The sequence below is a fragment of the Aureococcus anophagefferens genome (assembly GCF_000186865.1).
Source record: "Aureococcus anophagefferens unplaced genomic scaffold AURANscaffold_16, whole genome shotgun sequence".
NCBI classification, from domain to species: domain Eukaryota; class Pelagophyceae; order Pelagomonadales; family Pelagomonadaceae; genus Aureococcus; species Aureococcus anophagefferens.
The window spans coordinates 730,484-753,392 of NW_008705576.1; the positions used below are offsets into that span (position 1 = coordinate 730,484).

The window sequence follows — 22,909 nt, forward strand, 5'->3', positions numbered from 1 at the left end:
CGACCCGGAGACGACGGCAAGAGGGCTTTATTTCGAGCCTCTGAGGAGGGCGCGAGCATGCGTGCTCATGCTGCCCGGAAGTGGCGGTGGCGTCGGCCCGGGCATCGAGCGCGCGCCGCAGCCCTTTTCCGCGGCGCCGACGCGCCGCTGCCACGGAGGCATCTACATTCGGCTCGGACACGAGCTCGCGACGGGCGCAGCGCACTCCTGGGCCTACAAACGCGAAAGGGACGCCGCGTACGGCGGCGACGTCGCGGCGCTCATGGTCGACTGGTCCGTGATCCCGCGGCGACGGCTGCGGCGGCTCTCGATGCTCGAGTCGGCCGTCGAGGACGCCGTCGCCGGCGCGCGGTGGCTCCTGGACCGCCACGCCGGCGCGCGGCTCGTCGTCGTCGGGTTTTCCTTCGGCGGACCGGCGCTCTGGGCCGCGCTCGACAGACTCTCGGAAGCTTTCGGCGCGCGGCTCGCGGGCGCCGCGTCGGTGGCGGGGTCGGCGCGGGGCGGCGAGACATTCGCGGCCTTCGACACCGCGGCTTGCGTCGCGCGCTTCGCCGCGACAGGGCGACCGACCTTGTTCCTGCACGGCAGCCACGATAAGAACGTCGCGCTCCAGGTCAGCGAGCTCCTCCACGGCCGCGCCGTCGAGGCACAAGGCAGGTCAACGCTCGTGGTGATCAACCGCGCGGCGCACCTGCTCGACACGGCGCGCGACGTCGCGTACCGGACGCTGCGGGACTGGATCGCCGCCGCGCTCGACGGCCCCCCGGCCGAGGCCGAGACCGTGCGCCTCGGCGCGGAGCCGCGGCGCCCCTGGCGCGCGAAGCCGAGCCGCCGGCGGCTCCGCAAGGTCGCCGCCGCGCCCGGCCATCCGCTCCGCGGCCTCGTCGGCTACTCCGAGTAATGCCCTAGAACCCCTCGAGCGCCTCCTCGTGCTCCGCGTCGCGGGGCTGCTCGACGCGGATCGACACGGAGATGGTCGCCGTCGAACTCTCGACGTCGTGCCACCACCGCCGCGGGATCAGGAGCACGTCCCCGGGGCGCAGGTCCACCGCGGGGAGGTCGCCCGGGAGCACGTCCCGCTGCGCGCCGGGGGTGACGCGCAGTGCGCGCCACCGGGCCTCGTCGGCGCCCGGCGGCGCGAAGGCGACGCGCTTCGATCCGCGCACGTGGAGCAGCAGGCCGTCGCGCGCGTCCGTGTGCATGGGCGTGCGCATGCCTACCAGGCACGTCGGTGACGATTTTTCATCGTTTTTCCGGTCAAAATATCTCGAAAATCGTTTCGGCCGCAGGACGCTGGCGCAGGCCCCGGCTGTTCACGAACGCCAGCGAGTCGCCGCCGTGGACCGCGCGGCCCGCGCCCGCGAGCAGCCGCCGCACCGCCGCGGCGGCGAGCGCCGGTGCCTCGAGGCGCAGCTGGCCGGCGCGCGCGCCGCCGAGCAGCGCCGCGGCGGAGGCCGCCGCGCCGCTCCCGTTGCGCTCCTGCGACGCGATGTTCTCGCCGGGGAACGGCGCGAGCGGCGCGCCGGCGCCGCGCGCGACGGCGGCCTCGACGGCGGCGACGACGTCCGCGGCGACGGCGTCGCGCACGACCGTCGGCACGCCGTCGCGCAGGCGGCGGCCCAAATCGTTGCTGCAGAGCACGCGGTTCAACGAGAGGCTCAGGAGCTGCGGTGTGGGCTGCGGAGTAGGCTGCGGTGTGGGCTGCGGAGTGGGCTGCGGAGTGGGCTGCGCCGCCGCCGCCCTGGGCTGCGGAGTGGGCTGCGCCGCCGCCGCCGCCCTGGGCTGCGTCATCGCGCATCACCGCATGACTGCGTCGCGTTCAGGCTGCCGAGGAGCGCTGGAATGGTGCGCGCAGGCTGCCCGAGGAGCGGCCATCGTCCATTTCCCTCAACATCTCCTCAACGTGAAGGGCGGAGCAGCTCGCACACGCAATGCATATGCGTCGAGTCATCGAGACGGCGAGCTCCTAGCGCGCCCACATGTTCTGCCGGTGCGCGGCGGCGGCGCGCCACGCCGCGGCGCCGCTGCGCCGCGCGTCGTCCGCCGCGGCGGCGCCGCCGTCGCAGGCGCGCGTGGCCGCGCGCATGGCGCGCATCATCGTCGAGCTCGGGACGATCCAGCTGCGGAAGATGCGCAACGTCGACGTGGCCATCCGCTGCGTGAAGATGCGCGAGGCCTTCATCCGCCTCGGCCCGGCCTTCGTGAAGATCGGCCAGGCGCTGTCCACGCGGCGCGACGTGCTGCCTCCCGAGCTCTGCGAGGAGCTCGCGCTGCTCCAGGACGCGATGCCCGACTCGCTGACGGGCGCCGAGGCCATGCGCGTCCTCGAGGGCGAGCTCGGCGCGCCGGTCGCGGCCCTCTTCCACGACCTCGACGACGCCTGCGAGCCCGTCGCGTCCGCGAGCTTGGGGCAGGTCTATCGAGCGCGGCTCCGCGCGTGCGGGTCGCTCGTGGCCGTCAAGGTTCAGCGCGAGAACGTGACGGATCTGTTGGCTCTCGACGCCGTCGCCGTCGTCAAGGTCATGGAGCTGCTGAAGATGGTCTGGCGGTCGCCGACGGATTTCGGCGGCATCGCGGACGAGATCGTCGGGAGGATCGTCGACGAGCTCGACTACGAGCGCGAGGCCCGGGACGCCGCGGCCTTCAAGCTGCGCTACGGCGGCGACGTCCACGTGCCCGAGGTGTTTCAAAATTATTCGACGGCGCGGGTGCTGACGATGTCGTGGGTCGACGGGACGAAGCTGGACGCGTGGGGCCGCGAGCCGTCGCACGGCACGGCCGCGCGGCGCGCGCTCGTGCGGAGCGGCGTCCAGTGCACGGTGAAGCAGTTCTTCGAGGACGGCTTCTTCCACGCGGACCCGCACCCGGGCAACCTGCTCGTCGACGGCGACGGCGGCTTGGCGTACCTGGACTTCGGGAAGATGGGCACGATGACGGACGCGGACCGGCTCGGGCTCATGTCGCTCGTGGTCCACTTCGTGAACCGCGACGCGCCGGGCCTCGCGCGCGACTTCGTGGCGCTGGGCTTCGTCAACGACGCGCCCGACGCGGAGCCGCGATTGGTGGACGCGCTGAACCGCACGCTCGCCTCGGGCCCGGCGGACCGCGTGGAGATGTTCGGCAGCATGCGCGAGCGCCACTCCTTCGCGGGCGTGCTGGCCTTTTTGCGGGAGGCGCTGCCCGGCGGCGACGACGACCTCGCGTTCGCGCTGCCGCCGCGCTTCGCGACGGTCGTGCGCGCGTTGGTGTCGCTCGAGGGCGCCGTGCTCGCCGTGGACCCCCAGTTCGAGGTCGTGTCCGCGGCCTACCCGCACGTCGCGCGGGGGCTCCTCGGCGACCGGTCGCCCGCGTCGCGGACCGCGCTCCTCGAGCTCATCCTCGACGCGCGCGGCAAGGTGCGCTGGGCGCGGCTCAACGCGCTCGCGGAGTCGGCCTTCGCCGGGAGCGAGCCGTCGGAGCCCCTCTCGGAGGACGACGCCGCGGCCGCGCTGCGGCGGGCCGTCGACGCCTTAGGCGGCCGCGACGCCGTCGTCGCGATCCTCTCCGACGCGTCGGACTTCCTCACGTCCGACGCCGGCGCGTCGACGCGCGCGGGCCTCGTCGACGACGCCGCCGAGTTCCTCACGCGCGTCCAGGGCGACGACGAGACGTCGGCGAAGGTCGACCGCGCCGTGGACCTCCTCCTCGACGCGCCCGACATCTGGGTCCCCGTGCTGCTGCGCACGGCGACGCGGCCCGAGGCGCGCCGCGCCGCGGCGCAGCTCGCGGGGCGCGTCCACGGCGCGCACAAGTGGCGGCCCGCGGCCGCCGCTTTGGGCGCCTTCTCCCAGGCGCTCGCCGCGCTCGCGCCGCCGCCGGACCGATGATGTAACATTCGCGCTCGGGATTCCTACCTCCCGGGAGTCCTACTTCCCGGGAGCTCGTCGTCCGGGGCTGTCGGATGGGCGGTCGACGGAGAGGGATCGAGGACCCCGATCGGCCCGCGCCCGGTCGGTCGCCGCGGGTCGAGCGTCGAGGTAGCGGAAAGTGTTACACCACAGCGCGCTTCTCGTCACACAGCGCCGGTGCTCCGCCGCGGGCCGCCATCGCGCGGGCCGCGGAGGTCGACGGGGGATGGGGGGTCTGTCTCTTTGTCCTTGGACTTACTCGTCCTTCAGCGGAGGCGAAAGGAACGTGATGATCGCGCCGAGCAGCGTGAGGCCGGCGACGGGGAAGAAGTAGCCTGCGCGGGAGGCGGCGTGCGCGTTTCGCGGCGGCGGGGCGGCGCCACGGGCGGCGGCGGGGGGTTTCTGGGACGCCGGTTCCTACCGCCGAAGTCGTTTTCGGACGCCGCGACGAGGAAGTTGTTCGTCGCCGTGACGAGCTCCGGGGCGTCGGCGACGGACCTGCGGAGGACGTGCGTGGGGGCCGGCGCGAGCGCGGCGCGCGGGCGCGGAACGGCGGCCGCCGGCGACGCGGTGGCTCAAATTGCAGCCGCCGGCCGCCGGCAGCGCTGGACGCGGCGCGCGGACATGTCCATGCTCGTGGCGGCGCGGAGGGGCGCGACGGAGTGGCTGGGCGCGACGAACGCGCACGCAACCGAAAGGACGCAGGCGATGAGGGTGGAGCGGAGCATGGTTACGTGCGACGGTGCTGGTTGACTAGCGGAGACGGAGGCAGATCGCGGCTCGGCTTGCCTCCAGACCCCCGGCGAGCTCGATCCTCGAGTCCTTCCTCGTGGACGCGGCCGCGATGCGCTCTGCTAGATTATCCTCCCCTCGTGCTCCCGAGCTCGGCTCGCGCGCGGGCGGCCTACGCGTCCCAATCGGCAGCGACCCGTCCGGCTGGAGGCGCTCGCCTCGACAGCCCCGGGCGGTCCGGCTATGGAGCTCAGAGGTCCCCTAGTTTTCCTAGCGTAGGCCGCAGCCACACAGAGAGATGGCAGCCCGACTCGGTGGCAGCCCCAGCCCGGCAGCCCACGCGAGACGGCTACTCTACGCCATCATTCTCGCAGTCGCACAATCTACCGAACCACCGACAGCGCTGCCGACGCCATCACCAACAGCGCTGCCCGACACAGCAGACGACGACGACGGGCCGCCCTGGTTCCACCACAGCTTCGTCGTCGCGGCGGGCGCCGGTTTTATAATCGGCTCAATCCTGATCGTCGCCTTCGTCTGCCGCGGCTTCCGCAGCACGGACGACGCGGTTCCGGCGAACCTCCGGCCCGTCTCGCGGGCCACGCGCAAGTCCGTCGAGATGCACGGCGCGGAGCGCGCGTCGATGACGTAACAATGTACAAAACCCACCATGACCCAGGGAATTTACAAGTCGGCCTTGGCGTTGGCGTACTTGAGGATGTTCTCCGAGGACGCGTCGTCGTAGGCGTTGTGCGCGCCGTCGTCGGCGGACCCGTTCTGGAAGTCGGCCATGAGCTCCGCCATGAGGTCGTCGTTGAACTGCTCGCTGTCGTCGCCGATGCCGTGCTCCGAGAGGTAGCGCTCGGCGTCGAGGGCGGCCATGGCGCCCGAGCCCGCGGACGTGATCGCCTGGCGGTAGACGGGGTCGGCGACGTCGCCCGCCGCGAAGACGCCCGGCACGGACAGCTCCGTCGCGAACTTGGAGCCCGCGAGCTCGAGGTAGCCGCTGGGCTTCACCACAAGCTGGTCCGCGAAGAGCTTCGTGTTCGGGTCGTGGCCGATGGCGACGAACGCGGCCGCGACGTCGAGCGCCGACGCCTCGCCCGACGCCGTCGACGTCAAATGCACGCGCGTGAGCGTCGCGATGTCCTTGACCCCGTCCTCCATCTCGAGCTCCTCGTGCGTGCCGGAGAAGGACGCCACCGTCGCGTTCCAGCGCACCTCGATCTTCGGGTGCTCGAGGACGCGCGTCGCCATGGCCTTGGACGCGCGGAACGCGTCGCGCCGGTGGACGACCGTGACCTTCGCCGACGTCCGCGCCAGCACCAGGGCGTCCTCCATGGCCGTGTCGCCGCCGCCGATCACGGCCACGTCCCGGTCCCGGTAGAGGAAGCCGTCGCACGTCGCGCAACTCGACACGCCGCCGCCCTTGAACTCGGACTCGCCCGCGACGCCGAGCCAGCGGCTGTCGGCGCCCGTCGCGACGATCAGCGTGTGCGCCGAGATGTTCGCCTCGGGCGTCTCGACCACGAACGGCCGCCGCCGGAGGTCCACGCGCGTGACCGCGTGCGGGTAGAACACCGCGCCGGATTCGGCCGCGTGCTGCTGCATCTTCGTGACGATGCCCGGGCCCGTGTCGCCGAGGACGCCGGGGTAGTTCTCGATGGTCACGCCCTTGCCCAGCAGCTGGCCGCCGCCGGGCGGCGCGACGACGATGGGCATGAGTCCCGCGCGCGCCGCGTAGACCGCCGCGCCCAGGCCGCCGGGCCCGCCGCCGACGATGACGACGCGCTCCGCGAAGTTCGACTGGGGCCGGTAGAGCGGCAGCGCCTCGTCGTCCTCCTCGTCGTCGTCCTCGTCGTCGTCCTCCTCCGCGGCGATCTCGTCGAGGTAGGTTCGCATCGCCTCCGCGCCGACGGCCGCGACGTCGTCGCCGGCGTCGGCGCGCTTCGCGAGCTCCGCGAGGAGCTCCTCCGTCGTCGCCTTGTCCGCGGACGGCGCCTTCTTCGCGCGGCCCCGCGGCGGCGGCGCGTCGTCGGAGGCCTTCTTGTCGAAGCGCGACACCAATTTCGGCGCGGCGCCGAACTTGGCCTCGAGCTTCTTCGCGAGCTCCTTGGCGGCGCCGCCGACGCAGTCGCCGCCGGCCTTGGCCAGGGACCCGCACTTCCTGAGGATCTTGTCGACGTCCGCCTCGGATTTCGAGGCGTCGCGCGCCTCGTAGAACGCGAGGAGCGCGCCCCGCGCGAGCTTCGCGTTCGCGCTCGCGGCGCTCGCCACGATCTGGTCCGTCGCCTGGCGGAGCTGCATCTCGCCGGCGCCGGAGAACTCGTTCTTCTTGCGGCCGTCGGCGTAGAAGTGGAACGTCGGCATCGACCGGATCTGCGCCTTCGCCGAGACGTCGCGCGCGTGGGCCACGTTGACCTTGGCGAAGACGGCGCGGTCCTTGTACTCCGCCGCGAGCTTCTTGAAGACCGGCGCGATCATGCGGCAGGGGCCGCAGGAGTCGCTGTAGAAGTCGACGACGACGGGGAGGCCCGTGTTCTCGGCGTGGTGGGCCAAAAGCTTGTCGAACTCGGCGAGGTTCTTCAGCTCGCGCACCGTCGGGCGCGCCGCGCCGAGGCCGAGGCACGATAGCGCGAGGAGCCGGCGCATCGTCATGGCGAGGCTGGCTGCGCGGAGCCGGGACGGCCGCGTGGAGGGATGAGGACGCGCGAGTGATGGCGGCGCGCCGGCTCCGTGCAGTGCGCCTTGCCGTCCTCAATCCCTTCCTCCGGTGCCGACGCCTTACCGACGCCCTCGTCGGACGCGCCTTTCGGCGAGATGCCACCAGCGGGCACACTACCCGACAGCGTCCTTCGCGGACGTCACCCGACTGGGGCGGACACGGCAAGTGACGCGGCGTGGACGGTCCGCGCGCCGGACTGGGCGCGCGGCATCCGCCAGGTCCTCGACAAGACAGCCAAGGGCGGGGAGGTGAGTTTCACTACGGGGGCCCGGGGACGACTCTTGCGAAGAAGAGGAGACCCGCACGCGGCGACGGGGGCGGGGCGGGGGGGATTGGGTTTCGAGCGAGAAGCGGGATGGTCCCGGTTCGGGGCCTTGGATGGTTCGAGGCAGCGCCGCGCTCTCTACCAGCCGATGTCGCCGCCGATGACGACGTCGCCGTCGTGTTTGCCCGAGGCCAGATCTTGGTCGATGGAGTGCGGGACGACGGCGGCGGTCATGGGGAACTCGACGGGCGCCGTGTTGACGATGCGCACGACGTTGCCCGAGCCGGGCGTCTCGAGGACGGCGAAGAACGGGCGGTCCAGGCCGTCTTCCGTGTACAGCTCGACGACCTGCTTGTTGTTGTTCGGGCCCTGGAGGAGCTCGATGCGCGCGTTGAGCGGGCGGCCGTCCGTGCGGAGGAGGACCTCGACGGAGTTGACGAGCGGGTCGAACGGGTACGTGCGGAGCGCGCCGCCCTGGATGGTCGTGGCCGAGCTGACGGTCTCGGCGGACGGGTTCTCGCAGTCGTTGGCGTAGACGTCGGCGGCGATGGGGAACTCGATCTGGCCGATGTTGCGGATGGCGACGGTGTTGGGGCCCCGGGGCGTCGCGATCACGCAGCTGAAGGGGCGGAGCTGGCCGTTCTCGACGTACACGCGCATCTTGCAGGGCGTGTTGTCCGGGCCGTGCCAGAGCTCGAGGTCGGCGTCGAGCGGGCGGCCCTCCGTCGAGAGGACGACCTGCACCTGCTCGACGAGCGGCGAGCGGTAGGACCACGTGCGGAGCGAGCCGCCCTGGACGAGGATGGTCGACTCGGCGCCCGAGTCGGGCTTGGGCAGATTCGAGAGGCCCAGCGGGGCCCCCGCCGCCTGGCCGGTGGGCGTGCTGTACGGCATGGTCGTGGACTCGACCATCTTCATGGGCGCGACGCGCGGGCTCTGCGTGGTCGCCGGAGCGAAGGCATCGGTGGCGGAGAGCGCGAGGGCGAGGGTGAGGGCGCGGGCCATTGTGCTATAGCAGAAGTACGTGTGAGGTGGATGCGTCGAATTCTGTTAGCCTGTTCAACGGGAAGCCGGTTCAAGTTCTCGGACTTTCGCTCCGGTGTCACGTCCCCGGCGCCCCGCGCGGCGTTTAACGCGGCGTCGTAGCGCGTCGTGCAGGGGCCCGCGGTTACCGACCTGACGAGGGCCCGGGAGCAGCGCGCCGACGCCAGCCGCGAGGTCGAGAAGCAGGCCGTCGAGGGAGGTGTCGAAGAACGAGGCATCCGCGCGGCCGCCGCGGCCGGGCGCCGTCACGGTCCGACTCGGACTCGGCGCCGCGCACGGGCAGGCCCCGGGCTCCCTGGGTTCCGTTACTACGGGGGTCATCGAAAGACACATCTTACGAAGAGCACAGGGGTTTCGGACAGGGGTTTCGAGCTCGAGAAGCGGGGTGGTCCCGCTTCGGGGCTTCGGCGGCGCGTCACCAGCCGATGTCGCCGCCGATGACGACCTCGCTCCGGGCGTCGACGGCCGCACCTTCCTCGACGGAGTGCGGGACGACGGCGGCGGTCATGGGGAACTCGACGGGCGCCGTGTTGACGACGCGCACGACGTTGCCCGAGCCGGGCGTCTCGAGGACGGCGAAGAACGGGCGGTCCAGGCCGTCCTCCGTGTACAGCTCGACGACCTGTTTGTTGTTGTTCGGGCCCTGGAGGAGCTCGATGCGCGCGTTCAACGGGCGGCCGTCCGTGCGGAGGAGGACCTCGACCGAGTCGACGAGCGGGTCGAACGGGTACGTTCGGAGAGCGCCGCCTTGTATAGTCGTGGCCGAGTTGACGCACTCCTCGGACGCCATCTCGACGTCGTTGGCGTAGACGTCCGCGGCGATGGGGAACTCGAGCTGGCCGATGTTGCGGATGGCGACGGTGTTGGGGCCGCGCGGCGTCGCGATCACGGCGCTGAACGGGCGGAGCTGGCCGTTCTCGACGTAGACGCGCATCTTGCACGGCGTGTTGTCGGGACCGTGCCAGAGCTCGAGGTCGGCGTCGAGCGGGCGGCCCTCCGTCGAGAGGACGACCTGCACCTGGTCGACGAGCGGCGACTTGTAGGACCACGTGCGGAGCGAGCCGCCCTGCACGAGGATCGTGTCCACCTTCGGCGTCGGCGGAATCGGCGGCGGCGGCTTGGGCGGCGGCGCCGTCGTCGCTGGGCTGGGCGGCGGCACCGTCGTCGCTGGGCTGTACTTGAGATCCGTCGGCTCGGATTTTTGTTGGAGCGCCTTGTCGAGCGCGTCCGCTTGCTTGACCGCGGCGTCGAGCTCATCCCACTCCGGCTTGGACGACGCCGCCGGTCCGTCCGACATTTTCATCGGCGCGACGCGCTGGATTTGCGTGGTCGCCGGAACGAAGGCATCGCTGGCGGTGAACGCGAGGGCGAGGGCGAGGGAGCGGACCATCGCGCGGCTTCTTGCGGTGTCTCAAGCAATTACGTCACAAGGGTGCCCGGCGCGCCGGCGCCCCGCCGCACCTCGCCGCGGCAGTCTGCGCGTGGCTTGGGAGAGAATTATCACGACGGGGGCCCTCGAAGGGCTCTTCGGCGGCTCGTGGAGAGGGGAGGCCCGCGCGGCGAAGGGAGGAGGGGACAGGGGGGTTGGTGGTATTCGAGCGAGAAGCGGGTTGGCCCCGCTTCGGAGCCTTGGATCGAACGGTCGTCCGATGCGTTGCTCTCTACCAGCCGATGTCGCCGCCGATGACGACGTCGCCGCGGGCGTAGTCGGCGCCACCCTCGTCGAGGGAGTGCGGGACGACGGCCGCGGTCATGGGGAACTCGACGGGCGCGGTGTTGACGATGCGCACGACGTTGCCCGAGCCGGGGGTCTCGAGGATCGCGAAGAAGGGGCGGTCGAAGCCGTCCTCCGTGTAGAGCTCGATGACCTGCTTGTTGTTGTTCGGGCCCTGGAGGAGCTCGATGCGCGCGTTCAGCGGGCGGCCGTCCGTGCGGAGGAGGACCTCGACGGAGTTGACGAGGGGGTCGAACGGGTACGTGCGGAGCGCGCCGCCCTGGATCGTCGTGGCCGAGTTGACGCAGTCGACGGACGGGTTCTCCACGTCGTTGGCGTAGACGTCCGCGGCGATGGGGAACTCGATCTGGCCGATGTTGCGGATCGCAACCGTGTTGGGGCCGCGGGGCGTCGCGACGACGGCGCTGAAGGGGCGGAGCTGGCCGTTCTCGACGTACACGCGCATCTTGCACGGCGTGTTGTCGGGACCGTGCCAGAGCTCGAGGTCGGCGTCGAGCGGGCGGCCCTCCGTCGAGAGGACGACCTGCACCTGGTCGACGAGCGGCGACTTGTAGGACCACGTGCGGAGCGAGCCGCCCTGCACGAGGATCGTCGAGTCGGCGGCCGGGATGCGGGGAGCGCCGTAGGCGGACGTCGAGCCGAGGGCGCGCGAGCGCGTCTCGACGTTCATCGGCGCGACGCGCTGGACGGTCTTGGGCGCCGGCGCGAAGGCATCGGCGGAGAGCGCGAGGGCGAGGGCGAGGGCGGAGCGGGCCATTGTTGAACCTATGGCGATGATGATGCAGGTAACTTGCACGCGTTTCCGAGAGCGGGGGGCGATTGCCGAGGCGCGCGAAGGCAGGGAGCGCGGCCGACGCGTTGTGCGCTCTCTCCCGCGCCTTCCCGACGTATTGCACGCGCGGAACGCCCCCTGCGCGCGTCGTGTGGGACGCCGAACCATGCCTTGGAGATCAACGTAAGAGGGGGTGCGTGATTCCGAAAATCGCCCACTGCGTAATAAACCCTCACGCGTCCCTGCAGTCGAGTCCATGCCAAGTTTAAGCCGCCAATACTCCAGCGCTCCTCGTCGTGATCACCCCTCCACGCCCGCGACCTCCACCTCCCTCGCCTTCACCTGCACCACCCGCGCCTTGCCGCCGCGCTTCGTCGCGCGGGCGTCCGGTTGCCCGGCGCGGACGTCTCCACCACCGACACCTCGACGGGCGGCGGGACAGTCTCCTCCGGAGCCTTGCGGGAGAAGCGCGGGAAGGAGAGCTTCCAGCCGCGGCCCTTCTTCGACGGCGACGGGCTGCCCTTCTTCGGCGGTTCGGAGGCGACGGCCGCGGTCGCGACCTCCTTTGTCGCCGCGTCGAAATTCGGAGCCTGGGGCGAGAGCGCCGCGAGGGCCGCGCGCGTGCCGCGCGACGACGAGCTCGAGAGCTCGTCGGCCAGGGCCGCGGGCGGCGGCGGCGTCGTCGCCGCGGGCATCGGCGCGAGGCGCGGCGGCGCGGGCAGCGGCGACGACGGCGCGTCGGGCGAGGCGGGCTCCTCCATGATGACCTCCGTCACCACGAGCTCGTCCTTGCTCGCGAGGAGGCTCCGCCGCTCGGGCGTCGGCCGCTCGGGCCGCTCGGGCGTCGGCCGCTCGGGCCGCTCGGGCGTCGGCCGCTCGGCCGAGACGACGGCGACGGGCGCCGCGGGCACCTTCTCCGGCGCCGGCGACGCGGCGACGTCGAAGTCCGTGATGGCGACGATGTCATCGCTGCAGGGCTTCGACCCCGGCGTGCGCGGCTTGGCGCTGCCGGGCGTCTTGGGGGTCTTGGCGCGCAGCGCCGATTTCGGGGAGTCGCCGTCGACGCTCGAGTCCTCGTCGAACATGGCCAGGATGTTCGCCTTGGCGTTCTCCTTGTTGTTCGGCGTCATCATCGCGGCGGCGCCGGAGGACCTTCCGGCGCGACTCTCAACGGGCTGCCCGGTCGCAGCGGCGCGGAAGTTCCAGGCAACGGCGCTGCCCAGCTGCAACAACCCCCTTCAGTAACTGTCCAACAACGTTTTCAAAGATGAGGGCAGCCCCAGGTGCCTCGTCGGCCTCGTCGGCATTCTTCGAGTTATGGACGCCGATGAAGATCACATGAAGGAATCCGATACTGCGCCGGCTCCACCCCCGCCGAAGAAGCAGCGGCCCTGCGTCGCCTGCGCGCGGTCCAAGGTCAAGTGCGACAACGCGAAGCCGTCCTGCTCGCGCTGCGTGCGCCTGGGCCTCGCCTGCGTCGAGTCGGCGCCGAGCCGGAGGGGCAAGCGCCGGGGCAAGCTCGGCGAGAAGACGGCGAGCATGCTCCTGAGCCGCCAGCAGGACGCCCAGTCCGACGGGTGCGGCACGGGCGACGGCGACTGCGGCTTCGACCAGGGCGGCCCGACGATGGTCCAGCTCGTCCGCGAGGTCGCGCTGATGGCGACGCAGCGGGGCTCGTCCATGATGATGACGCGGGCCATGGCCATGGCGACGCGCGCGCGCATCTCGCTCAAGGACCTGATGCTGATGAAGTCCGCGGCGCGCGTGAGCCCCGCCGCGGACGCGCCCGCGGACATGGCCGCGTACCTCCCCGCGGGCAACAGGGCAGGAAAAGGGTGATTCAAGATCGCTTCAACATGAGTGTTCCGCGCGCGATCGTTCCGGGAAAAATATCCACGCGTCGAGAGCGCTCCGAGAGATGATCGCTCGTCCAAAAATTAGCCAAAACGAGTGGAAAACGACCGAGATATGAGCCTCAAAAGTTGGGAATTTCGCACTCTTTTCCTGCCCAGGCGGGCAACCCCTTCTCCACGATGATCGACGGCGACGACGACCAAAGCGACGAGCGCGCGGCCAAGGCCGCGCGCGCGGGCGGCCGCGTGAGCCCCGCGCCGCCGCCCCTCCGCGCGCGGCCGCGGACGGGCGCGGAGGCGGTAGAGATGGTGCTCCGCGACGCGCCGCGGTCCCTGCCGGCCTGCATCGGCGACTTCGTCGTCGCGAAGCGCGACCCCTCCTCCGTGACGCTCCTGCGCATGCAGGTCGACGGCACGGTGCGCTACCAGGGCAACCGCGCGTTCGACGACCTCGTCTACGACTCCGCGGAGCTCAACGCGGCCATGGAGGCGCAGGGCGTCGGCTGCCCGTCGGAATTATTCCTCCACCCGGACGACAAGCCGAACGTCTGCCGCCTCCTGTCGGGCGTGCTCCGGCGGCTGAACGCCGCCGTGCCCGACGACGACGCGGGCACGTACGCGTCGTCCGAGCCCGACGTCTGGCCGCTCCAGCTCGTGCTCAAGGGCTCCGGTCTGCCCATGATGACGCGCGCCTACCTGCGGGTCGTCACCTACCACGGCGGCCGCATGTCCTTCTGGGCCTGGCGCTTCGACCCCGTCGCGGCCGCGGCGCCGCCGGAGCCGTCGCTCGAGACGCCGGGCGCCTTCGCGACGCGGCGCCTCGGCGCGGCGGCGCCTCTCCCGCAGACGCCGCCGGAGCCGGACCTCGTGTCCGAGCACTCGCGGGACGCCGCGCCCGTGTCGAGCGGCGACAGCGGCGACAGCCTCGACGGCGCGCCGCGCTTCGACCCCGTCGTCGGCCTCGGCATGGGCATGGACGACGCGACCATCGAGGCCGAGCTCCGGAGCCTCGGCGACGGCGCCTTCAACCGCCAGGTCCTCGGCGGGTTTCTGGGCCCGACGGAGCCGCCGGGGTCCTGAGGCGCGCGCTCGAGAGCGCGCGAGCGCCCCCGGCGAGCCGGACGCGCGACTAGAATCCCCCGGTTGCTCCTAAGGAGCGCGATCGCACGGCGATGACGCGCGACGCTTAGTCGCGCTATCGCACGGCGATGACGCGCGCCGCTTAGTCGCGCTATCGCACGGCGATGACGCGCGCCGCCTAGTCACGCTATCGCACGGCGATGGCGCTTAGTCGCGCTATCGCACGGCGATGACGCGCGTTTTCGGCGGCGAGACGTGGACGAGGCGCGCGGACGCGCCCGCGTCCGCGCGCGCGAGCGCCTGCTTCCGCGAGAGCTTCCGGGCGGACTCGCGCAGGTTCTTCGCCCGCAGGTCCAGGATCATCTCGTGCGTCGGCGTCGACCGGTCCGACGCCTGGACGATGGCGAGGTGCACGGACTCGTCGAGCGGCTTCGCGTCGTCGTTCGCGCCCGTCATGTCGTCGACGGCCGCGCGCATCTTCGTCGCGAGGCGCGCGCGCTGCTTCCACTTGTAGAAGGACCCGCGCAGCGTCGTCGAGTCCACGGTCAGGTTCTCCAGCGCCGCGATCATCCTCCGGTGCAGGTTCGCGCGCATGGACACGTGCAGCGTCTCGAGCGTCGCCGCCTTCTTCGCCTCGGCGCGCAGCAGCTCGCAGCACCGCTCGTAGACCTCGGGGAAGTCGTCCCAGAAGGACGGCGCCTTGGTCGCGTCGTAGCGCGCGGCGTAGTACGCGTCCATCTTCGCGTGGAAGTCGCGGTCGAGCGCGTAGAGCGACTTGCGCTTGCCCGTCTGCTTCGCCCAGTAGTCGTGGCCGAAGAGCTTGTCGCGCATCTTGCGCTGGTAGCCGTGGCCGAGGCCGAGGAAGACGGCGTTGTCGTCGCTGAACTTCTGGAACTCGCGGAAGTCGATGCCGCCGGAGCCGTCGGCGTCGACGAAGGAGAAGACCTGGAACGCCTTCTTCTTCGCGTTCGTCCGGCGGAACTTGTAGCGGTGGTGGATGAAGTGCTCCAGGTCCTTGATGTCGAGCACGGACACCCGCTCGTCCCAGTGCGCCTGGCGGCAGAGCAACCGAAAGCTCAGCGTCTCGCAGCACGTCTTGTCGACGGCGCACGTCGCCCAGGTCTGGGCCAGGAAGTCGCCTACGGAGCGCGCGTCGGTGACGACGGTTCGTCGTTTCCCCGGTCGACGTCTCTCGAAGATCGTCGCGGCCGCGGGACGATTCGCCGTCTTCCCCGGTCAAGAAATCTCTCGAAGATCGTCACGAGGACGCGGGGAAGCCGCGGATGGGCACGGCGCCGTTCTGGTCCTCGTTGAAGGTGTCGAAGAAGCGCCGGCTGTAGGCGCTGGGCGGCAGCGCGAAGTACTCGGCGAACTCCGAAAAGTCGACCGAGTTCGACGCGTCCCTGTCGAGCGTCGCCCACCTGGGCAGCAAAAGAGAGATTCAACGTCGCTTCAACGTGAGTGTTCCGCGCGCGAGTGTTCCGGAAAAAGCATCCACGCTTCGAGACCGTTCCAAGAAATGATCGCTCGTCCAAAAGTCAGCCGAAACGAGTGGAAAATGGCCGAGATATGAGCCTTTGAAGTTGGGAAATTCGCTCTCTTTTGCTGCCCTGTCGCCCACGCGTCGAGCCACCGGAGCCGCTCCTGGCCGTGGATCTTCAGGTCCACGAAGACCTTGAAGACGCTGCCCGTGAAGTCGTTGTAGCGCGTCGACAGGAACTCGATGCGGTCGAGCCTCCGCGGGCAAACCAAACCGCACCAGTCGAAGCACGTCGACTGCAGCAGGTCGAGGACGCCGAGGAGGAAGCGCCAGGTGAAGGACTTGGAGTCCTCCGTGAGGCTCGCGGGCGACGCGCCGTGGACGCGCAGGAGCCGCTTCCGCCGCCGCTCCAGCAGGCAGACGCCGACGCCGACGGCCGCGGCCGCGGCGAGCACGCCGATCAGCGGCCCGACGACGGCCATGGGCAGCTCGAAGGGCGCGGCCTCCGACGCCGACGCGCGCACGACGCAGTCCGTGCCGTTCCAGTACGCGTCGCTGCCGTTGACGATCCAGCGGCCGCCGGGCAGGAGCGCGAGGCCCGGCCGCCGGCGGTCGGTGACGACGAGGGTCGCGTTGCGGCACGTCACGTTCGGCGTGAGCTCGTCCTCGTCCGAGTAGTAGTAGTTGTTGGCGGCGTACTCGTAGATCGACATGGCTTATCTCTCGTGGCTGTTGACGACCATCGTGCTGCCCCGACGGAGCGCCGCCGCCCGGGCAGCCTTCGCCGGGGTTCGGAACCGCGCGTCCCGCGAGGCCTCCCGCGACCCCGAGACGGCGAAAGAAGCGCGAGGGAGGATTGCGTGAGAAGAAGCACGAGTTACGACGGCGACGGCGGCGCCCTAGAACTGCTCGGGCGTCGCGGCCCGCGACGTCTGCGTCGAGAACTCCTGGGCCCCGCGGTGCCGCGGCGCGACGACGATGACGTTGCCCGGCGCCGCGCGCGGGTTCGCGCCGTTGGGCCGGGGCCCCGGCGACCCCGTCGGCGAGCCGCCGTCGCCGCCGTCCTCCTTGGGCGGCGTCTCGCCGGCCGCCGCGTCGCGCTTCTTCCGGCCGAAGGAGAAGAAGGAGCCGCGCTTCTCCTTGGGCTTGTCGCCCGGGTTCGACCCGCCGAAGATGCGCCCGTAGTTGCTCTTGCGCCTCGGCTCGCCCTCGGAGTCGGCCTGGCTGTCGGCCTGGCTGTCGAAGGACCGCGACGACGACATGAGCGGGTCGTCGGGCGTCGGCGGCGGCCGCGCCGCGGTCGGGCTCGGCGCCTTGGTTCGCGCGGAGCCGTGCCAGCCGAAGCTCAGGGGGTCGTGGAGCTCCTCCTTGGCCTCGCAGTAGGGCTCCGCGGGCAGCGGCTTCCCCGCGCCGCCGTCGTCGCGCGGGCTCGGTCCCGGCGACCCGAAGAGCGCGGCCTCGAGGTCGTCGGCCGTCTCCGTCATGTCGACGATGCAGAGGTCCTCGGCGACGGTCGACCGCTGCGTGTCCGGCTCGCGCGGCGGCGGCGGCTCCCGCGGCTCGTCGCGCGGCCGCGGCTTCTCCGGCGACGCGACGCCCAGGGGCTCGATGGCCGGCGGGTAGAAGCTCGCGGGCACGTGGTCCAGGTTCGCCTGCTTCGGCGGCGACCGCGCCGGCGGCTCCTCGCCCTCGACGAGCCGCGCGGCCTCCGCGAGGACGTCGTCGTCCGCGCGGCCGCCGCCGTCGCCGAGGGTCGGGAGCGGGGCGTCGCTCGACGACGCGGACCGCACGAGGGTCGGGATCTCGCCCCGCGAGCCCCGCGGCGACGCCCCGCCGTCGCTCTGCTCGAGCCGGTCCGGCGCGTCCGCTTGCCTCAAATTCCGCCGGATGGCCTCGTCGTCGTCGCTGCTGTCGTCCCCGTCGAACTGCGCGAGGATCTCGTTCTTCCGCCGCCACTCCGGGTTCTCCCGCGCCTCGTCCCGCGCCTTCTGCCGCGCCTGGAACTCGGCCTCGTTGCTGCCCCCAAAGTCCCGCGGGGACTCCTCGTCGCTCCGCGGCGTCAGCGGCGCCGGCTGCGTCCGCCGCCAGCTCTTGCGGCCCCAGACCATGGTGCGCGACGCGCGACCGCCGCGGCGCGTCCCCGCCCGGGCACGACGAGCGGCGTCGCAGGCGCCTCAGCCAGTGCAGAGGAGCGCGGCTGGTAGAAGATATATACGAGCGAGGCCGATATAGCTTTTGGGAAATCTGAGAGTTGTTGCCATTCTCAGGGGCTCCCCGAGGTTGCCCTGTCGAGATAAAAACCGTGAGGGCACCGCCGCGTGCGCGCCCCTCCGCCGCCCCCGCTCGAGCGCCCCGCATGGGCGCCTGACGGCGCACGTCGCCATGCCGGCGGCCGCGCCGGAGACGCCCGGCGAGATGGAGCGGTCGAGCTTCGGCGGCCTCATGGAGCTGCTCGCCGGCGGCCTCGGGGGCTCGCCCGGCGGCGACAGCGTGACGCCGAGCGAGCAGATGCGCTACGAGTCGCCGACGAAGGACGGCGACTCGCCGACGTCCGAGCGCATGCGCCTCGGGTCCTTCCAGGCGAGCGAGGACCTCGACGGCAGCGGCCACGGCGGCTCGCTCGACGTCGGCCTCCGGGGCAGCTTCGAGCTCCCGTCGCCCGGCGGCGCCCCGGGCTCCGAGGACGCCTGGCGCGGTGCGCGCGAGCTGGGCGACGACCTCGAGGCCGACGCCGAGGCCGACGAGGCGCCGCGCGTGAACTACGCGATGATGGCGACGGCGCTGAGCCCGCGGCCGCAGGGCCGCCAGTCCGCGCGGGGCCCCAAGGCCGAGCCGGCGGCGCGCTGGTCCGCGGGCTCGCGGCGGGGCGCGCGGGGCGCGCCGCCGTCGCCCGCCGCCGGCGGCCGGCGGTCCGACGCGGACGCGGGCATGATCACGGGCCGGAAGCTCTCCGCCAAGGCGGCCGCGCCGCCGCCGGCGCTCCAGGCGCTCCTCGCGGCCAAGGCCCGGCCCTTCGACGACGAGTCGGAGGTCGACGACTCCGACGGCGGCGAGAGCGAGGGCCAGGGCTTCGCGCTGCCGGACTGGCCCGCCTACCGGCGCAGGACTGTGTGGAAACCAACCACTGGTTTGGGTGGTCCTGACCAAACTTCAGAATTCTCTAGCTCGGTCAAATCGAAGTCGATTCGGCCGATTTTTGGACGGATCGATCGCTCTCGTCGAGTCCTCGAAGCCCAGCCGAAGAGCTTGTGTCAAAACATTCGAATACGCTCACATTGAAGTCGGGTTGAAGATTTGGTTTCCACACAGGCGCAGGAGCGAGGCGCCGCGGCGCGAGGACCCGTCCGTCGCGGCCGACGCGCTCCGCCGCGAGAACATCCGGCGGCGCTGGCGCCTCGCGAAGAATCGCATCATGCAGAAGGAGTGCATCGACCCCCTCGCGCCGCCCCTCGCGCTCTACGAGCCCGCGACGCTCGACAAGTTCGACCGCGCGGGCGGCCCGCCCGAGGCGCTGACGGGCGGCCTGTGCGGCCGGCCCGCGAGCCTGCCCCCGGCGCCCGTCGACGGCGCCCTGCCGCCGCGGGAGCCCCGCGAGGCCATCGGCGAGCTCCCCAAGTACATCCTGAACCGCCCCGACGCCGACGCGCCGGCGAACCGGCCGCCCGCGACGAGGCGGACGCTCGTCTACACGTACGCCGACGGCGCCGTCGCCGCGCCGCCCGAGGACGCGCCGGAGCCCGGCGGCGCGACGGCCGCCTACGTCTTCGAGAGCCGCTTCGAGTCGGGCAACCTGCTCCACGCCGCCGTCGTCGAGCGCGACTACGGCGGCGCGGAGCCGTCGCCGTCGGGCGAGCCGTACCCGGACGCGGAGTTCGACTGCGCGATGTGCCCGGACGTGGGCACGGGCGGCCACACGCAGTGGTTCTACTTCCGCGTCGACGGGTTGCGGAAGGGCGTGCGCTACCGCTTCAACGTGACGAACTTCGCCAAGGCCGACAGCCTGTATCTCGAGGGCATGCAGCCCCTCGTCTACGGCGTCGGGGCCGCGAAGTCGGGCGTCGGCTGGCGCCGCGCGGGCAAGGTCGTCTGCTACTCGAAGAACACGGCCGAGGCGCACCGCCAGCAGGTCGCCGACATGCGCCGCGCGTCGGGCCTCGCGATCGACGGCGGCGACGACGGCGAGGAGAGCTCCGGCTCCGGGTCCGCGTCCGACGGCGAGTCCGACGGCGGCGGCGACGGTGCGGCGCCGGACGGTGACGGTGCCAAGCCCGAGTCCAAGCCGCCGTCGCTGCCGTCGTCGGACAACGACAACAACGGCACGGACACGCCGCGCGAGCCGACGCCCCGCGAGCAGCGGAAGAAGAAGGAAGCCGAGAAGCCGAACGCGTGGCGCAAGGAGGAGAAGCGGCGGCAGCGCGGGCGGCGGGGGACGCACACGCTGAGCTTCGACCTCACGCTCGACGACGACGAGCCGAGCCTCTACCTCGCCTACTCGCACCCCTACACGTACACGGACCTCCAGGCGTTCCTCGCGACGCTCGCGGCGGACCCGGCGCGGTCCGCGACGTACACGCGGCGGTCCCTCTGCGACACCGTCGCGGGCAACCGCTGCGACCTGCTGACGATCACGGCGCCGCCGGCGGCGTCGGCGCCCGCGGAGGCGCCGCCGCCCCGGGGCGCCGGCGACGACCGGCGGCGGGCCGACGGCGACCGGGAGGGCGAGTCGCGGCAGCGGCGCCTCGTCGTGTTGAGCTCGCGGGTGCACCCGGGCGAGTCGAACGCGTCCTGGGTCATGCAGGGCATCCTCGACTTTTTGACGTCCGACGACGCGCGCGCCGTCGCGCTCCGGCGGCACTTCGTGTTCAAGATCTGCCCCATGCTGAACCCCGACGGCGTCATCCAGGGCAACTACCGCTGCAGCAACAGCGGCATGGACCTGAACCGCCAGTGGTCCGCGCCGAGCCGCGAGGCGCACCCGCCCGTGGCCGCGCTCAAGCACCTCATCCGCATGTATCAAACGCGCGACGCGCACCGCGTCGCGCTCTTCTGCGATTTGCACGGCCACAGCCGGGCCAAGGGCGTCTTCCTCTACGGCATCCTCTCGGACGCGGACCGCTACGGCCTCCGGGCGCGGCGGTCGCTGGCCAAGGACGCGCGCGAGTCCGCGTCCGCTGCCCGCGAGATGACGGAGAAAGCCACGAAGAAGCCCTTCGACGCCGCGGCCGTCGCCGCGGCCAAGGAGGCCGTCGCCGTCGCCGCGGCGGCGGCGCTGGCCGCGGCGACGCAGACGGGGGACCCGCGGGACGGGAGCCCGCGCGCGGCCGCCGCGAGCCGGGGCTGGCGCCGAAAGCTCCGGCCCGGCGACCCGCGCGCGTTCCCGCTCGTGCTCGCCAAGGCGGCCTACGGCATGTTCACGAAGAAGAAGACGACGTTTCGGTTGGGCCGGGGCAAGGCGGGCACGGCGCGCGCCGTCGTCTGCCGCGAGCTCGGCGTGCGCCGGTCGTACACGCTCGAAGTGTCGTTCATGGGCGGCGTCGCGGGCCGCCACCGCGACGCGCAGTTCACGACGCGGGACCTGCTGGACCTCGGCGGCCAGTGGTGCGCGGCCCTCGTCGACTTCTTCGGCTTGGACGACGAGGTCGCCGCGATGGCGAAGGCGGCGAGGGCCGCGGCGGCGGCCGCCGCGCCGGCGCCGGCGCCCGAGCCGACCGCGGACGCGCCGCCGGACGTCGCCGAGGCGCCGGCGCCGGCGAAGCGGGACCCGGCGAAGCGGCCGCCGCGGCCCAAGCCCGCGCCGTCGGCGAACTTCGCGCCGCCCGCGAACGCCGCGCGGAAGCCCCGCGAGACCGCCGCCCCGAAGAAGGACGACGGCGCCGCGGACGCCGCGCGCGCGCCGGCGCCGGCGCCCGGGAAGCCCGCCGCGGCGCGGCCGAAGCTCGGGCGCCGCGCGTCGGGCGCGGACCTCGAGCCGCCGCGGAAGCCGCTCGCGTTGAAGGCGCGGCTCGGCCGGGCGCAGTCGACGATCGTCAAGCGGCCGAACCGCCCCGCGGCGGGCGGCCCGGGCCTCCGGCGGTCGACGTCGACGAGCCAGCGCGGGCGCAAGCCCGGCGCCAAGGCCGACGAGGCGCGGCCGCCCGCGCGGTCGTCGCTCGACGACTCGGGCGCGTCGTCGTCCGAGGCCCCGGCGCCGCCCAAGTCCGCGCCGGAGGCGCTCGGCGCGTCGCTCGTTTTGTCGCCGGGGGCGTCGCGGCGCGGCGTCGTCCAGATCGGCGACCGGCCGCCGGACCGGCCGCCGGACTACGCGCGCCACTCGTTCCCGGCGCCGACGCCGACGCCGACGCCGATCTCGTCGCCGCTGCGGTCGTCGCTGTTGCGGCACCGGCCGTCCGAGGCGCCGGCGGCGCGCCTGCCCGTGGATCTCGACGCCGTGTCCGACCGCGTCTCGGGCGAGCTGGAGCGGCCCGACCGCGACGGCAGCGACGACGACTCGTCGGCGGCGTCGCGCGGCGCCGGGCCCTACCTCCTCGACGTCGACGACCGCGTCCTCGCCGAGGAGATCCGCGACCAGCCCGCGCCGCGCGTGTCCTTCAACATGAGCCGCCCGGGCAGCCGCGCGAGCCTCAACTTCCCCGTCGTCCCCGCCGCGGCAAACGCGCCGCCGGCCGAGGGCGCCGCGCCGGCCCTCCCCGAGCGGAGGCCCGAGCCGCCGCCCGACTCGCGGCCCTCGTCCAACGACGCGGACCACCGCAAGCACCGCACGCTCAGCGACGAGAAAAGCGCGTCGTAGTAACCGAGTCTGCGGGAAGGAGGGAGCTTGATTTACGCGAGCGCTCGACTCGGAGTGAGGTTTGTAAAGGCAAGGAGGAAGCTTGGTTTACTAAGGTACGCGACTCTGCGAGTCGCCGTCTCTGCTTGGTGTGTTTCCCCTAGGCTTGTGGCGCCGGTGGCGGCGCCGTCGCCGCCGCCGCCGCGGGCGCCGGCGGCGGCGCGGCGCCCCCCGTCATGACGCGGCTCATGTCCGCGGGCGACAGGGAGTCGGCGACGGAGCTCGGCGTGATGCTCGCCGGGCTGCTGCCGTCGGACGCGGCGTCGTCGGCCTTTGCGTCCGGCGCCGGCGGCCGCGGCGGCGGCGCGGCCATGCCCGGCAGGGGCCGGTCCGAGGGCACGGGGCTCGGCTCGCCGATGGACGCCAGCGCCCGGCTCACGGAGCCCGTCGACGACCCGTCGTCGTAGGAGATGGCGGGCACGGCGCGCGCCGCGTCACCGGCGGCCGGCGGCGGCGCGCCCGCGGCCCACGCGCGGCCGAAGGCCGCCTGCTGCGCGTTCTGGTACGACT

At 72.4% G+C, this 22,909-nt stretch overlaps 5 protein-coding genes across 5 annotated transcripts; 2 read left to right on the top strand and 3 right to left on the bottom strand.

Moving 5' to 3' along the window:
• Positions 1-2,153: 2,153 nt before the first annotated feature.
• On the top strand, positions 2,154-3,434 carry AURANDRAFT_10554 (hypothetical protein; the record flags this gene model as incomplete). Its single annotated transcript, XM_009040670.1, has 1 exon — positions 2,154-3,434. A coding segment is annotated over one exon (1,281 nt), but the record flags the coding sequence as incomplete, so codon positions are not given.
• A 2,037-nt stretch (positions 3,435-5,471) lies between these two features.
• On the bottom strand, positions 5,472-6,407 carry AURANDRAFT_13221 (hypothetical protein; the record flags this gene model as incomplete). Its single annotated transcript, XM_009040718.1, has 1 exon — positions 5,472-6,407. A coding segment is annotated over one exon (936 nt), but the record flags the coding sequence as incomplete, so codon positions are not given.
• A 489-nt stretch (positions 6,408-6,896) lies between these two features.
• Positions 6,897-7,271, bottom strand: AURANDRAFT_29236 (hypothetical protein; the record flags this gene model as incomplete). The annotated part of the gene is made up of 1 exon (XM_009040717.1): positions 6,897-7,271. A coding segment is annotated over one exon (375 nt), but the record flags the coding sequence as incomplete, so codon positions are not given.
• Positions 7,272-11,498: 4,227 nt separating this feature from the next.
• AURANDRAFT_65731 (hypothetical protein) lies at positions 11,499-17,681 on the bottom strand (the record flags this gene model as incomplete). Its single annotated transcript, XM_009040716.1, has 7 exons — positions 11,499-12,312; positions 12,499-12,966; positions 13,728-13,816; positions 14,319-15,215; positions 15,385-15,514; positions 15,715-16,271; positions 16,557-17,681. The coding sequence occupies 7 exons, from the start codon at positions 17,679-17,681 to the stop codon at positions 11,499-11,501; spliced, it is 4,080 nt and encodes a 1,359-aa protein (XP_009038964.1).
• Positions 17,682-19,288: 1,607 nt separating this feature from the next.
• AURANDRAFT_10716 (hypothetical protein) lies at positions 19,289-21,193 on the top strand (the record flags this gene model as incomplete). The annotated part of the gene is made up of 4 exons (XM_009040671.1): positions 19,289-19,378; positions 19,427-19,699; positions 19,952-20,709; positions 20,905-21,193. Coding segments are annotated over 4 exons (1,410 nt in total), but the record flags the coding sequence as incomplete, so codon positions are not given.
• Between the last annotated feature and the right edge of the window lie 1,716 nt (positions 21,194-22,909).